The 16,158-nt window shown below is 38.1% G+C and overlaps 1 protein-coding gene across 8 annotated transcripts in view; it reads left to right on the top strand.

The window, feature by feature from the left end:
* Positions 1-16,158, top strand: part of Meis2 (Meis homeobox 2) — a 204,430-nt gene that overhangs the window by 183,438 nt on the left and 4,834 nt on the right. For all 8 annotated transcript variants that reach the window (XM_071608073.1, XM_071608071.1, XM_071608074.1 and 5 more), the window contains exon 10: positions 15,340-15,398. In XM_071608073.1, coding sequence (XP_071464174.1) covers positions 15,340-15,398 — 59 coding nt within the window. The remainder of the gene's footprint in view (positions 1-15,339; positions 15,399-16,158) is intronic.

Raw genomic sequence — 16,158 nt, 5'->3', positions numbered from 1 at the left:
TCGCGCTCCCTGGAGTCAATAAGCCCAACAATTGAGTCATTTTTGCCTCCTGTGAGTGAATCACTGCTGTTAGCCTGAATGACAGGATTGCTTATAGAACCAGAGCCCTCACCGGGCTGACCTCATCCCGGGACATGGAGGTTCAGAGGGCAGGCAGGTGGTGTTTAACACAGTTATAAGTAAAAGCTGATTTTGTACTTGTAGGCTCTGTAAACAAGAAAGTCGAATTGATTGGAGGGTGGGGGGCTGAGGAGCATTTGTTGTACATCAGTGTACATTATCCAAAGCAGGGCTTCCTCATTTCCTGTTTCCTTCATCTTCTCATTTCTTCTTCCCTCTTGACATCCCTCCACTTCGCTCCCTACCTCTTCCCACCCTGCACAGAGTCTCCAACATATGTAATAGATGTGTCAGCCACAGCCAAGCATGAATATGATTAATGAAAGGTGTGGATGGTGTTGAAATACACACACACACAAAAAAAAACCCCACATATCCTACATGTATTTTAAGATTATTCTTTAACTTCTAACAGTTATTGTGAAGCAAAATTTTAGGCATGACCACAAAATACCTGATTATAGTTTAAAAAGAAACACTTCAATGAATAGGAAACTGTAAGAAAAGTAAGAAAAGGAAAAGGGTAAAGAAAACATTCTAGCCCTAAATCATCCCTAATGATCAAAATACCTTTGAAATAGAAAAGTTCTAAAGAACGTTTTCAGTCAGCATGTTTAGAGAGTCAAGGGTCTATGGAGTAGTCTCATTTTACAAGAATCTTGAGAGGTGGAATTGTGAACAGGTTAGATATAAAACAAGAGCCCTGCAAGTGGTGCTGTTTATCTGAATTTGACTTAAGTAATAGGAAGATAGAAATCCTATTTTCAAGTTGATAAATAGCTTTAAAATACAATTTCTGTTAATAATTAAAATGCTATCTCATTTTTTTGAATCTGTGTAACCATAGCACCCCTCAAAAATCTGTTGTGTGTGTGTGTGTGTGTGTGTGTACACCAGGGACTGAACTCAGGGGCACATCCCCAGCCCTTTTTTTTTTTTTTTTTGAAAGAGAGACAAGGTCTTGCTAAGTTGCTGAGGCTAGCTTTGAACTTGCAATCCTCCTGTTTCAGCCTCCTGAGCTGCTGGGATTACAGACATGCACCACTGCACCCAGCACCCCTCAAAATCTTTTTTTAAAATCTCTTTTTAGTTGTAGATGGATACAATACCTATATTTTTATTTATTTATTTTTATGTGGTGCTAAGGATCGAATCCAGTGCCTCACACATGCTAGGCAAATGCTCTACCACTGAGCCCCAGCCCTCAAAATCTTAATAGCAAGTTAGGAATTGCCTTATACCATCCCCTCTTACAGATTTATAATATTTATCAGCATGCTAATGGTTATAACATAATTTACAAGGAAAGAAGTGACCTACCATTCCTATTTGGACAAACACTTATTGATACTAATATCCCTTATAGCACATTTGGAGGAAAAAAATCCTTAGAAAGGTATAATGAGAAAAAAAAATTTTAAGAAAGTTTCCTAGTCTCCTTTCCTCTTTCCATCTCTCAAATCTTTCTTCTTCACTTGGTGTTCTCTAACTCTATTCCCCAACACACATACATACCAGCGCTCCCCTAATGGCTCATTGAACTCAGTTCCCATTACTCTCAGACCATCCTCTCCATTTGCTTCAGTCCCCAGTCTAATTCCATCTCATGCTGTGCCTATTACCCCCCAGCCTAGAAAAGCCAGAGACCCAGTTTCTGCCAGGTCAAGTCTTTCTTCTTCTTCACATCTATCTATACCCAACATTTGCCTTGGTCTTCCTGATGCCCAGATGGATTCAGACCTTTAACTATGCCTCTCATAATCACTTGTTATGGAGGGCCAAGAGCTAGCCCAGATCCAAGAAATAAGAGTAATTTCCCATCTTAGCTCTACCCAGCTCTGGGACAAACCATTTTATCAGAGACTCACTAACGGCTGTTCTATTTTTGATTCTAAATTATTTCCAAGATCAAGGAACTCTATTTTTATTCACTCATTCAGCTATTCATTCACCAGACATTTTGAGGATGTTCTATATGTTTGATGGTATCAATAAGGATGAATAAAAATGTGTTCTCTAAAATTAGTGAGAAAGTCAGAGAAGTAAATTGGCATCGTGATATCGAATAAATGCTGGGATAGGTATATTAGCTGGGTGCTACTGACTGAGAAAATGCTTCTTAATCAGAAAATAGACCAGAGAAGTTACCTCAAAGAGATGTTCTCTGATAAGGATTTTGAAGGGTGTGTTGACCAGATGGTGGTGGGAGAAAGGCCATCCCAGGCAAAAGGAGTAGTGTGGTTCTAGTTAGCATATTAACTTTAAACTTCTTAATTGCCTTTGGGCTTATTTGTGCATTACCTGACTTCAAAAACAAATGAACAAACAAACAAACAAACAAACCATGGCACTTAAACCAATTAGAGCACTAAACTAAATTGTGTTTTGGTAGATGATGATGTTACTTATCTATAAAAATAGAGATAATCCATATGCCATCATTTCTGTTTCTAAAAGTTAATTTAAACCATTTTAGGAAATTCTGATAGAAATGAAATCTGAATATTCTTTTTAAAATTCTTTCAAATTGAGCACAATGTAGTTTGCATCTCTATGTGTTGGAGATTACAGCTTTGTACAGAATGTCAGAATCAAAAGTTGATGTCTTTATTTCTCTGCAAATTGTGGGGGGATCCACTAACTAACCCTCTAAAGCTGAAATATTTAAGGACTAAAGCAGATGTAGCATAACTGCTGGTTTGCTATGTCTCTTGTGGTTTATAAAGATATATTTTATGTCTTTTATGATTACAGTATGATGTTAAAATTTTTGTGGGTAATAATACAGTCACATTGGAAAGACTGCACGTGACATCATTGGAGAAGATACAGAATGCTACCTGGTTGTCAAATTCAAGTGAAAAATGTTAAATTTGTTATTAAGAAAAGACGGTCAGGAAATTCCTTTTGAATTCAGTCTTCAATGGTTGAACATCATAAATGAGGAAATTAAGCCAGATGTTTATAAATATAATTTTTTGCTTTCTGAAATATAGAATGCTTTATAATAATTTTAAAAGATTATTGTTGGATGTTAAAACTATGGTTTATTTAAGGAGACTGAAAATTTTTTAGATCTTTGATCCCTCCCCCCATTGGCACCTTTACTAGATGCCAATATAAACTGGTTAAATATCATTTGGTTTAAATAGAAAGATTGTAACATATACGCATATTTATGATATTTTATTTGTTGGATCTTTTTCTTAATATTACTTGACTCTGTGTTTTAATCTCATTTTTTTTTTTATTTTGGGTTGAAGCCACTCTAAAGCTTAACACCTAGGAGATTTCTCACTTATGGTTCCCTTTAAAAGTGCTAAAATCTCAGCCTCTCAACAACAGACCAAGCTACAATTTAAAGTAAGCAGTGGTATTGATAAAGGGCCCTGAGAATGTTGCCACCTTCTGATGTGTCCTCTGTAACATCCTTTCTTTTAAACCAGCAGGAGAAAGGAAAGAAGGATAAGCGCTTGGCCCATCCAAATACTTCTGGCATGCCAATCTGGTCTTCTGAAGCGTTCCCTGCTGCTTTGGAAAAAGGAGCCCCAAGGACAAATGAAAGGGCCATGGGGACATTCACATGCATAGCACCCTCCCTTCAAGTGGCTTTAGATTACTGGTCCTGGGGTGGTTTGGCCCAAGTGAAAGAATAGAGACTTGTGAACCATTTGTTTCCACACCATTTTGGGTGAAGTGCTATATTTTTCACCTCAAAAAAACCATTTAAGAAGAAAAATATGGTTTGAAAGGAGGACACAATTTGGAAGCCATCACCTTAATGGAGTCCCTTTTAAATGTAACACTTTGTCTTATCATTCTCTTCTCAATTAGTTGTTACTGCCTTGAAAAAAAAACACTCCCTTGATTGCCTTATGCTATTGCTTAAAGACACACACTCTCTGAGATACATATATGTGTGTGTATGTATGTATATATGTACATATATATGTCTGAGATATATAGACACATGTATGTGTGTGTGTATATATATTTACATATATATATCTTTGCAACATATAGATATCTATAGATACAGATTTAGCTATATAGATATATATCCCATTTTAAAAACACTCTGATAAATGCCACTACTAAAATCTAAAATCACTGTTGTTAAGTGTGGAGTAGAACCCACGTGGTGTCACAGCACACAGTGTGTATAATGTAATTACTATTAGCTTCCTAATCTAGTCACACAAATTATCTCAAAATTAAAAGAAGGAGCAAACCCGAAGGACTAGAAATAAAGCCATTGCCAGAGGTTTCCACTGACCATTGACTGTGTCAGCCATGATTAGATGAAGTTTTTGGTAAAAATCCCGGGGAGGTATGAGGAGGAAGTCATTTCTTGGAGTCAGCCAAGCAGTTTTTAATATTTGATGTTATAGCTCTGGACTATTCATATAGTTTTAGAAATATAAGGAGATCTGAGGTTTTGAAATAAAACCACTTCTTTCTAGGCTTTCACTCTTCTTTTGTGCTTTGTCTTGAGTGATCTCAGCCCAGAAATTCCACTGCTAATGCAGAGAGGTTACATTTGGAAAACTGAGTTGGCCTCACCCCACCAGAACTACGCATCATAACCCACCAAACATGGATTCTCCGGTTTATCATCTAATTTCTTTTATATTTGTATCTCTCCCTCATCTCCAAAGCATGATTCAAAAGGAGTTTTCCAAACCGCTCATTCCTACACCTTCACTGGAGCTAACTTTATTTGCCCCTTTTGCCTGAAGTAGACAAGAGATTTCTACCTTCTTAGCTTCTAGATTCTCATCCATTCAGTTCACCCTATACATGGCTCTTGGAAAGGATTCCTTCACTGTGCAAGGATTTTAGGGATTCAGTGTGTCACTCAAGAACCTCCACCAGTGTTCCTGTTAAGTGTCACTAGGTTTTTCAGAACAAAACTGAGAACCCATCTGAATTCAGTCCCTTTGCCCTCCCTTTGCACAGAATCAGCTCTGTTCTGAATTGGTGCCTAAAAGCATGTTATTTCCTTATTTCTTCCCTGATAATTTTCTATGTTCTTTCAATCTGGTTCAACTCTTTCCTACCCCAAAATTTGGTGATTAATCTCTTCAGATTTTTTTAAATCGACCCCCTCACACTAATTTTGTGAGTGTAGCCTATGTTGGTTTGTAGTTATTAATGTGTTCTCAAATTGTGATCATTCAGTTTGTTTCTGTGAATGTGAAGGGTAAAAATCTCTAAAGACATGACCTGAATTTTCCAGTATTTAAATATATTTATATGGGGCTGGGGATGTGGCTCAAGCGGTAGCGCGCTCGCCTGGCATGCGTGCGGCCCGGGTTCGATCCTCAGCACCACATACAAACAAAGATGTTGTGTCCGCCGAAAACTAAAAAATAAATATTAAAAGTTCTCTCTCTCTCTTAAAAAAAAAGATTTTAAATATATTTATATGGACTCTTCTTAGAGTCCATATAATTATGTGTAATTTCATATTATGTATGACTTTGTTTTATATTCTATTAAATTTGTTTTCTGTTAAATATACAGTATGGAAGGCATCAACTATGACATACATACAGATTGTTGTGAATCTTAAAAATTATTCATTCTTGGGCTGGGTTGTGGCTCAGTGGCAGAGCACTTGCCTAAAATGTATGAGGCATTAATCTCAATTCTTAGCACTATATATAAATATATAAAATAAAGGTGCATTGATAACTAAAAAAAATTTTTTTAATTATTCATTCTATTTTTAAGGTATAAAATTAGGCCTTATGTTATACTTGCTCCTCTATACCTTGCTTTCCTTTCCTATCCCCTAGCCCCACCCCAAACTCAGTATCTCATAGGGAAGACCCTTAGAGGAAGCATGATCTGAATATTCAGATCAGTGTATTATTATTATTATTATTATTATTATTATTATTATTATTATTATTATTATTATTATTTTGGTCCTGGGGATTGAACCCAGAAGCACTTTACCACTGAGTCACATCTGCCACCCTTTTTATTTTTTATGATAGGAAAGGATCTCACTAAGTTGCTTAGCGCCTCACTGAGTTGCTGAGGCTGGTCTCAAACTTTGGATCCTCCTGCCTCAGCCTCCTGAGTTTACAGGTGTGCACCACCACACCTGGCAGTGTTTAACTTTTGACTCCTTTTAGGACAGGAGGACAGTGTAGGCTAAAGCAAGAAATGAGGCTGAGGCAAATATATGTTCCCTCCTTTAAGAAAGGAGGGAAAGAGAGCAAATAGTGGAGCATGGCATGACTGAATAGAAGCAAGAATTTTTAGAACTCCTTCTTTTTCCTTTCATTTCCAGCATTTGCACCCCCAGAAAATTCCTGTCCTTGACCTATGCAATAATATGTATAAATGTCATAGAGTTGAGAGTAAGACAAGTGTCTCTCTCTCTCTTTCTGTCTCTCTCTCTCTCTCCCCCCCCCCTCCAGACATACACACATACACAAACATATACATATTTTTCCCTTATCACTCCTCCTTCAGGGGCAACACTGAAAATCTACTAGGTGTTAATGAATTCATCGCTGGCAAAGTTTATTGCCTGATATGCGCTCGTTTTCTCTCTCTCTCTCTCTCTCTCTCTCTCTCTCTCTCTCTCTGTCACACACACACACACACACACACACACACACACAGTGAGGACTTCTTATAGTCGAATGACTGCTGAAATTATGATGACTGCTCAAGGCTGCATCGTTTCCTGTCCCACTTGGCTGCTAGGCACCTCTGACCTGACAGGCTTACTCACTGAGAACAGTATCACACATTTGAAACCAGTTTGCTATCTTAGCAAGACGTTGCAAATAGCTTATGTAGATTTTGTTGCTGATATTTTTTCTCCTTATAGGCTATTCAAGGAAGCTCATGTCAGTATGAATTGGTAGAAATGCAATCAACATTATGGCATCTTTGATATTGCATTTGCTAAAGTCTTTCTGGATGTTTAACTCAGCTTTCAATGATTGATATTTTAGACAGTAGATAAACATTTTTGATGGATCTGTTTGCTCTCAGATTTAAAAAAAAAAAAAAAAGCGCTAATCCTTTTTTCTCTTTGATTGAAAAAGTGTAGTGCCATTGGAAAGGAAACAGTTCAAATGTGGTCATCATAGGTTGGTGGCACCAAAAATAGAAACTCACTTAAGGTAAAATTTGCTGTCAGAAAAAATAGAGCTTCTTTCTGAACTCAGGAGCGTGAGGTTCATGCGAGCTTGCTTGTAGATGGTTGCTACAATAAGGCTTCTTTCATACAGGTGTGTTTATGCCCCAGGCTTGCTGGCCACAGTCCATTCCATTTACAGAAGCTGAATTAAACAATAACTACCGCATTGCAAAAAATGGTGGGGTTGGGGGAAGGGGAGGGGGGAAAGGTGAGCGTCAAAGGAGACGCCTGAGAGCTTTGTTAGGGCCAAGAAAAACCCTGTTGCAGTTGTCAGAGCTTGTTGATGTTGCTGGGAACGGCACTTTTTTTTTTCTCCTGGATTTTGTGGTTCTGCCTTAGGAAAGAAAGTAAAATAGAACGGAAGAACAAAGTCCTACTCTATAAATCAGCAGCTGCTCCTTGCCAGATCAAAGGAGTGACATTTTTGCTCCTGGACTACTTGTCCACTTGAGGGCTTGACAGGCAGCTAACAGCTGGCCTGCTAGACTGTATGGGAGAATCAGCCTACATCTTCTTCCGAGCAGATGACAAGCTAATCAGAGACATATCCATAGCACAGGGCATGTGAGTGCACCTTGATCTCTTCAAACATATCTAATACATAATTGCTAAACAGCTGGGTGCATTTTTGGCAAGTTAATGCTTAGGTGGCTTCCATTGAGAAGTAGGATAGAGAATTAATACTCCTATCAAAGGTGATGGTGAAAGCTGAAAAGATACTAGATTTGTGGGGATCTTCTCTTCTTAGAGTGAATTAGTAAATGACTAGGAACACTGGGGGAATCTGTTATGAATTTATATGACTGATCAAGTAACTGCTCGATTTATTAAAGTCCAGTCAGGCTACACTCAGATAGATGAACAGGTAACTGGATATGAGTAATTTTGAAAATGATTAATCCTGGTTTAATGCTGATAGAGTTGCGTAAAGTTGTAGATCCATCTTCCATGTCTGCAAAAAGTTGTTTTCAGAAGCACTGTATGGTTTGTAGGTACCCAGATCTGGAATTTTAATGTCGGTAGTAAAACTTTCAGAATAATTCAGTTTCTACTTGATTTTCATCTGCAATAAATCACATACAGGATGAAGGAAAATATTACAACTTATGTCTATTGACTTAGTATTTTATCTTTAAGAGGATAGATCCTAGATACAAATAACTAAGGAATTGTGAGTGTTTTCTACTCTCTTGCTTCCAAGTAGCTTTGAAAGATCACTTTTATCATATATGATAAATAGCACATATAAATAATCTGATAGCATTCTGTAAGCTTAACAGTGCTTCACAATCATAACCTGCTGGAATGTTTTGTTACACGCCACCAGGTGTGATTATACTCATGGGATAGTGTTTGTTGTTGCTCAGTATTATAAAGGAAATAAAAAATAATTCCCTATCTGAGGGGCCATTTCTCAAACGCTTTTTTTGTTGCATTGTGTTTGGTTTGGGTTTTTTTTTTTTTTTTTTTTTTTTTGTGGTGTTGGAGATCAAACCCAGGGCCTCATGCATGTTCGGAAGCACTTTACCCCTAATTCCCTCAAATACTTTTATTTAAAAAACAAAACAAAAACCATTTAAAATTGGCTATGTAAACCTCAGTCAAATAAAATGCCAAATTTCCTTAGTCACCTTTAAACATTCTTTTAATTATAAGAGTAATCATGCTTATTATTAAAAATTTAAACGATACAGAATTATATGGAAAAAAAAGAGAAAAATCTACCATCTCCCTCCTGTCCATTTTTGAAAGATAGCCACTGCTAACAATTTCCACAAAAACATTTTATTGGTCCAACTTTTCCTTTAGGAGGCACAGATGGAGTAAAATAAATTAAATTATTATAAATTGTTTGTTACCCAAGGCAAGTGATTAAAAGACTGGTTAGATCTAAGATACCTAAAGAGAATAGGGTGTGTATTTTTTTGCAGCTAGGATTCACAATTAAAATTTAATTTTTGCAAGTTTCTATTCTTAGGCATAGCACTAAAATGTGGCTTATGATCTATGATCTAGAATAAGGCTTCCCAAACAAATGTGCAAAGATCACCTGGATCTTTTAAAATGCAGGTTTGGATTCAGTGATGCAAGAGTGGGGACTACTCTATTTCTGCATCTCTAACAAGTTTGAAGTGATGTTGAGGCTGATGGTCCACGGAACACACTTAGAATAGCAAGGATCTGGAGAACAATGTACAGTGTGTGATTCCCAAAGAGCTCAGTTTGCTACCCAATCCACCCTCAGCAGATGCTGGCACCATCGTCTAAAATCCCTACCATACTATCATACGCTTGGAGTAAGCTGCGATTTCCAGGAAGACCTCACCATATGGACACATGCTGATTGTGGGAACATAACACATTGTTACCCTGTTATCAACCCAGCATGGGTATGCTAAATAGTCACCCACCTATTCTTAATTATTACCTATGAGAGAACAGAGATCTTTAAGAGTATTAGATAGGTGCATTTTGACTGTAAGCTAATATATAATGAGCCCTTACTATGTGCCAGGCAAGCATGGTGCCAAGAATCTTACCTATAGTATCTCCCTTATTCCTCAGAACAATATAGGCCTGGTTCATTTCCCCAGTTTATAGATAGCAAACAAATTGAGACTTGGGAAGGTTAAGTAGACTTGCCCCAAGTCACACTGTAAGTAAAAGGCAGAGAACATGAAACCTAGCTCTTCATTATGTTGCTCTCTCCGCAAGTTAAACTATGGAACAATAATTAAGGAGGGCATGTTCAAAGTAGGGCAAGTTCTTGTAACTTAAGGGAAGAGTTAGATAAAAGGAAGAGTATTGAAAGAACACAGTAGAAGGCCATCAAAGATAAGCATCAGCTACTTCATAATCCTGCCCATGGTCTTTGATGTCAGCATGAACACTCCACTATTCAAGGGATATTCGCAAAGCTACAAACTGTTTGTGGCTCCAGATTAGCATCATGTTCTCATATTGTAAACTTGTTAGTATTTACTTCATGTGTTTTTAGAGGTGTAGGCAAATCTAATATTCTATCAAATTATAAATTAAGCTATGGCTCAGGGAAATTAATTATTATCTGTGAATGTTTCCCTAAGTAGCATATGAATTTCATTCATTTACTTTACTTTTCTCACACTTGTCTATGAGAAAAGACCCATTGTCTGGCCACCAGTGAGCAGCTTATGTTTGCAATGTGACTCAATCATTCATGTGCCCAAGTACATGTCCAATGGTGTTAAACCTGCCTGATTCACTGATTCAACATTTCACTATGTCTTACTGAGAAAACCCTACTCTTAGCCATAATCAGAAACAGAAAAAGGCTTGCATTTAAATGGGAGGGGGGGGGAGGGGTGTGCTTTTAGAAAAAAAATAGAAACTTTATAACTGATTTGCCAGTGTTGCAAGCTTCACTGTTTGAAGCACCAACTAGGAGCAAGCTTTGTGAATAAGTAGTCTGGCTGAAGTAGAGAAGCAGAGCTTTTTCCTTTTTGGACAGGTGGCCCATCACTGAGCTACCTACAACACATTTTCCAAATTGATCTGATTCCTCTTCAACAGTTCAGCCTTCTCCTTGACCAAACCAATCCATGCAAAACTTCAATTCTAGGATTCTTAATTCCTCTTCGGCGTGTTCAGGGCTGGCTGCTGTCCAGGTGACTCCACAGAGGCCTGCACTTTCTAACAAAAGGAATGCTGCAGAAAGGAGTTAGTTACCAGGTGTGGTGTGCAGCTAGTGAACCAGAAAGAAGAGATTTATCAGCCATTTAAAAGGGGCGGGGAGAGGAGGGAAAGAAACCAACCAACAATCAGGAAATGACACCTAAGTCTGCTTCTGTCAGTCTAAACTGTGCTGTGGAGTAAAAAGTCTTAAAAGAAAACTCATGATGGTCAGATTTTAGTTGCAGAAAAGTATGCAAAACTGAAAAGTTTGGATTTCTTGGGGGTAGTGGCAGGAAGGGCTGCAAGAAAAATCTCTCCAGCATGATAATATAAGGTGAAATTTTTAGTATTTACTCTGGAGTTTATTCTTTTAATGCTTTTTTAAAAATCATCTCTGAATTAACTTGGAAAGGCCTGGCAATTCTTGAAAAATATTGAATTTATTTCTATAATTTTTTTTGCAGTGTTGGGGGTTGAACCCAGGCCCTTGCATATGCTAGGCAAGTGCTCTACCACTGAGCTACATCCCCAACCCTATAATTAAGTTATTTTTAAGCTAACAGTCTTGGTGTATAATTTTTAAGGATCACACATACTAATGCATTTTCTATTTGCATAAAATTTACAGAGAAATAGATAGTCTTAGTAGACACTCTACAGAGTATGTATGTGAGCTGGGTACTAACTCTGTGTTCAATACAAATCAATGGAATGAGTGCACTTTAGGGTACTCATTCCCTAAGGAGTCACTAACAGAATTATCTGTAGCCCTTAAAAAAAGATTCACAGTAAGGCTATTGAAATATTTTTTTCTAAGTGAAATCTGGATAAGGCTTTAGGCTTATTAGCACATTTCCCATATGAGTTGTACAAAACTCAGAGTATCTTAAAGAACTATTTAATATCCAAGAAAACTTTATAACTTAGGTTTAAATTGTTTATACCAATAGAGAAGTATATTATATGGCTGCAACTTCAAAATCATTCTGGGATGACATTAAAACTTAGAGAATTTTTTAATATCAGATACAGATGAAAAACCTAACAGTCTTTGGATTGGAAATAACTTGTGGGGGTTTTCATTAAAGTTGGGTGCAGCTTGCTGCATTTTGGTTAGTTGGATGTCTTCAGCAATTTTTCAAATGTTTTGGGTTTGGCAAAGTCCAAAATGTTTTTTGCCAAGACCCTCTTTTCCCCTTATTTTTTAAGCCCGTGTGAAATTCAAGGATAACTTAATCCATATGTGTCTGATTCATTTACACTTAACTCATCAAAATGTTATTTTGTGAGACCCATTTAATATCCAAGAAAACTTTTGAGCCTTTTTAAGACAAGTCTTTTGTCTTTGAACCAGCAAGTTGCATTTTTCCATATGAATGGAGTTTGGACCTTGAAAGACTGAAGATGAGTTGATTTTTCTGCTTAGAGTCTTCACATTTTAAGTAGAATCAAAACTTGACATTCTATTTACTCCTTGAATATTGAAAAAGTCATTTTAAAATTATAAATTAGAGGAAATGGAAAAAAAAGTCATGTCAAATAATTCTAGGGAAAGATTATATGTGGAAAATTTATCTTAGGAATATTAAAGAAATAAAAGTTACTTCTAGATTGACTTATTTGAATCTATAATTTAAATGCCTCCATTGAATGTACATGGTGTGTATTCTGAGTAGCCTGGAGGTCATCAGTACTGGCGGAGGAAGCAGAGTTGTAACTTCATTTTTTAACATCCAAGTTTTCTTATAGTCAACTCATTATTAATTTTAATAATAACACCTATAGTGTTAACAAAATATACCAAAATCAGGGGAGTTGACAATTGGCAGGAATTGTATGTTGAGAGATTTCTGAAAAATTGGGGCCCATATGTTTTTAAAGTTCTGATTTGGAAGAATGTGGTAAAATTATGAATCTGGCAAGAATAGTCCTATGGATCAAAAACATTGTTTGAGAACAAAAAATGCAGAAAGGCTCAATGGAGCCCATGTGAAAAAAGCAAAATCTCTATGACCCTTTGTAAAAGGATCTAGTGAAAACCTTCAGAGGCTCCTATTCATACTTGTTTAGGAGGAGTGGGCAAAGAAAGGCCATTGCCATAACTGCTAGTGAACATCCAGTCTATGCCATGGTAACTAGTGGAAAATGTAATACTGGAGTGGCATTTCCAAGTTCAGTGCTTCTTTAAAGACCTGCTAGCACGCGGAATGCTTTTTTAATGTTCTGCATTGTTGTGGAGCCCCCATTGAACAACCTTTTGAGCGGACCCCGTTTTTACTAATGTAAACATTCTGAGGAGTATCCAAAGAAATGACCTTTGAGTGAACCTCTAACCTTCCCCGTAATTATTTGTTTGAAGACAGTGTGGAGTTCTCCTGCTGAGAACTAAGAACCATGATGCCTTGCAGCTCTGTGAGTGAGGGAGTGTTTGGGGGAACTGGAGAGAAAGACATAAATAAGGGAACAACCTCCAGATGTAAATAATAAAAGAGTAAAAGGGTGAAATTAAAAAGGGAAAAAATAGCAATTGGTTTTACCTAAAGAGTTGGCCTATAGGGAAAAAAAAAAAAAAAAAGACCCCCACACAACAGGATTAGTAGTACGGCCCCTTCCATGTGTGTCCTCCACCAGCAACTTCAAGACAGGAGAACAGGCTGTCCTGAGCATCTCTGTTGCTCTTAACCTGAGCCCACAAAAAGCATTCCTGGGGGTAGACATATTAGGTCGGTCCTCCTCCTTGCTCACAGTCAAAGCAGTGGGGAAAGTGTAGACAATGAAGTTCTTTTTTCTGATTTGAGAGCTGCTTCTGGAAGTGTCTGTGATCTGGTCAGAGATTCCTCAGCAACACTTCAGGTGACAGGTGGGAATAAATATGCAGTTCCAACTCTCCTTTTGTTTTCACCTCCACTTACAGTAGCCTGTCACTTTCTTCCCCAAAGCCAAGGGGGTGTAACATTTTTGACAACTGAGCCATCCTTTCTTAAGTAATAAAGAAGTTCATTGTTTTGCAAACAAACACCATATGCAAAAGACTCCTTTGGTTTTCTTGCGGCTATTATTCCTCAGCTTAGTTGTATTCCCACCAGAATGCTCACAGGAGGCTTGTGTGGGCTGACTGTCCTCCTCCAAGGGACTTCAACTTCATAGGAAGGCAGAGCTGCCAACACACACTAGAATTCTTCTGGCTAATTTCAGAGAATGAGTTTTCAGTTCCTGCCTGTAGCCCCATGTGGACTCATTAATCATTAAGTCCCTGTGTGCTTAAGATTTGAAACAAGAAATATTGAAAAATGTTATCAATACATATATTTCTAAGGAACAGCCAGCTGTATGCTCCCTGCCACTGCCCCCCTCCCCAGCCAAATGCAAGGCCAATGAATCCTGTGCATAAGTTCAAATGTGTGGGGAATACACATCATTAAGAGCACAGAGACAAGGGTAACTCACAAATGGTAGAAAATTGTTTTGTTTTTATTAAATTTGGAGAAATAAAGGGGATTTCTTATCATCTTACTCTGTTTGTACATGAATATTTGATGGGCATTATTAAACATTAAAGTAACATGAAGTAGGCACTTATTTTTGGATTTTCCACAAAATTAGATCCAGGCTTCTTAGACAAAATAACTGCTTTTCCTTTACATTCCTGTGATTCAGCCACCACCTGATTTGAAAACGTCTCTCGAGCTCTAATATCAACCATGTGTACCTGAGGCTCTGTCTTTCTAGTGGGTTGAAAGGTGGCTGGGTTTATGGTTGGCAGTTACCTTATCCGCTGCCCTGGGTGTCCCAGCTTAGGCTGGAAAGGCTGCCCCCAGCTGGCACTGACCTCTGAATGACCCCTAACTTTACAGGCTTAAGCTGCAGGAGTCACCGAAGAGCAGAAGTCTTTCTGGCCAGCACTTATTACTGCTGTGTTGGTGATAAAACTTCAGACAGCCTAATTGATGGCTTTGCTGACCTAACAATACCTTGTGAAAGCGGAGTGCCAGAGCCTGGTCTCCATTTATGACCAGCTGCAAGGGGAAGCTGCATCTCCCTATGATGGGGAGTGTAGAGAAAGGGGGAAAATCTTGCAGCCTGTGAACTTTAACCAGATTTCTACTTGTTCCAGAAGCAGAAGCACAATCACAGATTAGTAGAAGTTTTCTCAGGGAAAACTTTTGTCCCTCCCTGAGCTCTGTTTGAGCAAGTCGACTTGGAGTTGGTCGCTCAGTGACAATGCAGGCGATCGGTCAACTCTCTTTGAACACTGAAAGGAAGAATTGCCTTTAAATTAAAATAGATATCTCTATCTAGTAGATATCTGACTACATGGTATTCCCAGCAGCATTCATGCAAAGCTGTTTGGAGCACAGAGACTGAAGTTGGTGACTGGATTCTCTGTTCTGTTTCAGGTTTATTAATGCCAGAAGGAGAATAGTACAGCCAATGATCGACCAGTCAAACCGAGCAGGCAAGTTCTAACTAGTATCTGCATCCATCCCTCAGGCCCCAGTCCTCCTCAAGTTGTACTTCAGGAGCCTCCTCACCTGGCAAATAAATGCTTCCACCAGGCATTCTGGGAGAAATATTCTTTTTAATGTCCCCAGAATTCCATTCTAGGAAGCAACACCACTAATCGGTGCTAATTGGAGATTTCCCACCCTGACTCGACTGAAACTGCTTTTTATTTTCTTTCTGAATTGGTAATTGGGCACAAGTATTAGTGCCACAAGCAGTTTGTTTGACTGTGAGCTCTGGAATTACTCCTTGCTTGTCCGCATCCCATCATTAGCACGCCCTCATTTTCTTGTTCTCCACAACTCCTTGGTGTATGCTTCGCTTTCACTCCCGGAGCATCCATGGTTAAACTTATTGTATCCATTCATTTGCTCTGACTATTCATAATATTCTACTAAAGCCTGACGTGCTGCACTGCCAGCATTATTTTTTATTAAGAGATTTTTTTTTACCTTTGTTTAAAATGCATCACATCCATCCCACCAAAATACGCGTGGGTTTTTCTCACGCTCTCAGTTTTTCCAAAACAGTTTTTGTACAGCACTGTCAGAACCATCCCCAGTGTACTCCTAATCGTTTTACTTGGAAATAGGCCTTTCCTCAGTTTGCTGGGGAGTGTGGCCTCTGTAATGAGGGTTATAGGAAAAGAGTGTTCCTTGTGGTGATGACTGTCACTCACACGGGTGTTAAACTTGAATGAGATGCTAACTGTG

Source organism: Marmota flaviventris, chromosome 2, assembly GCF_047511675.1.
Source record: "Marmota flaviventris isolate mMarFla1 chromosome 2, mMarFla1.hap1, whole genome shotgun sequence".
In the NCBI taxonomy this organism is placed as follows: Eukaryota; Metazoa; Chordata; class Mammalia; order Rodentia; family Sciuridae; genus Marmota; species Marmota flaviventris.
The sequence above is the reverse complement of the archived record's forward strand: the minus strand, read 5'-3'. Positions and strand labels throughout refer to the sequence as shown.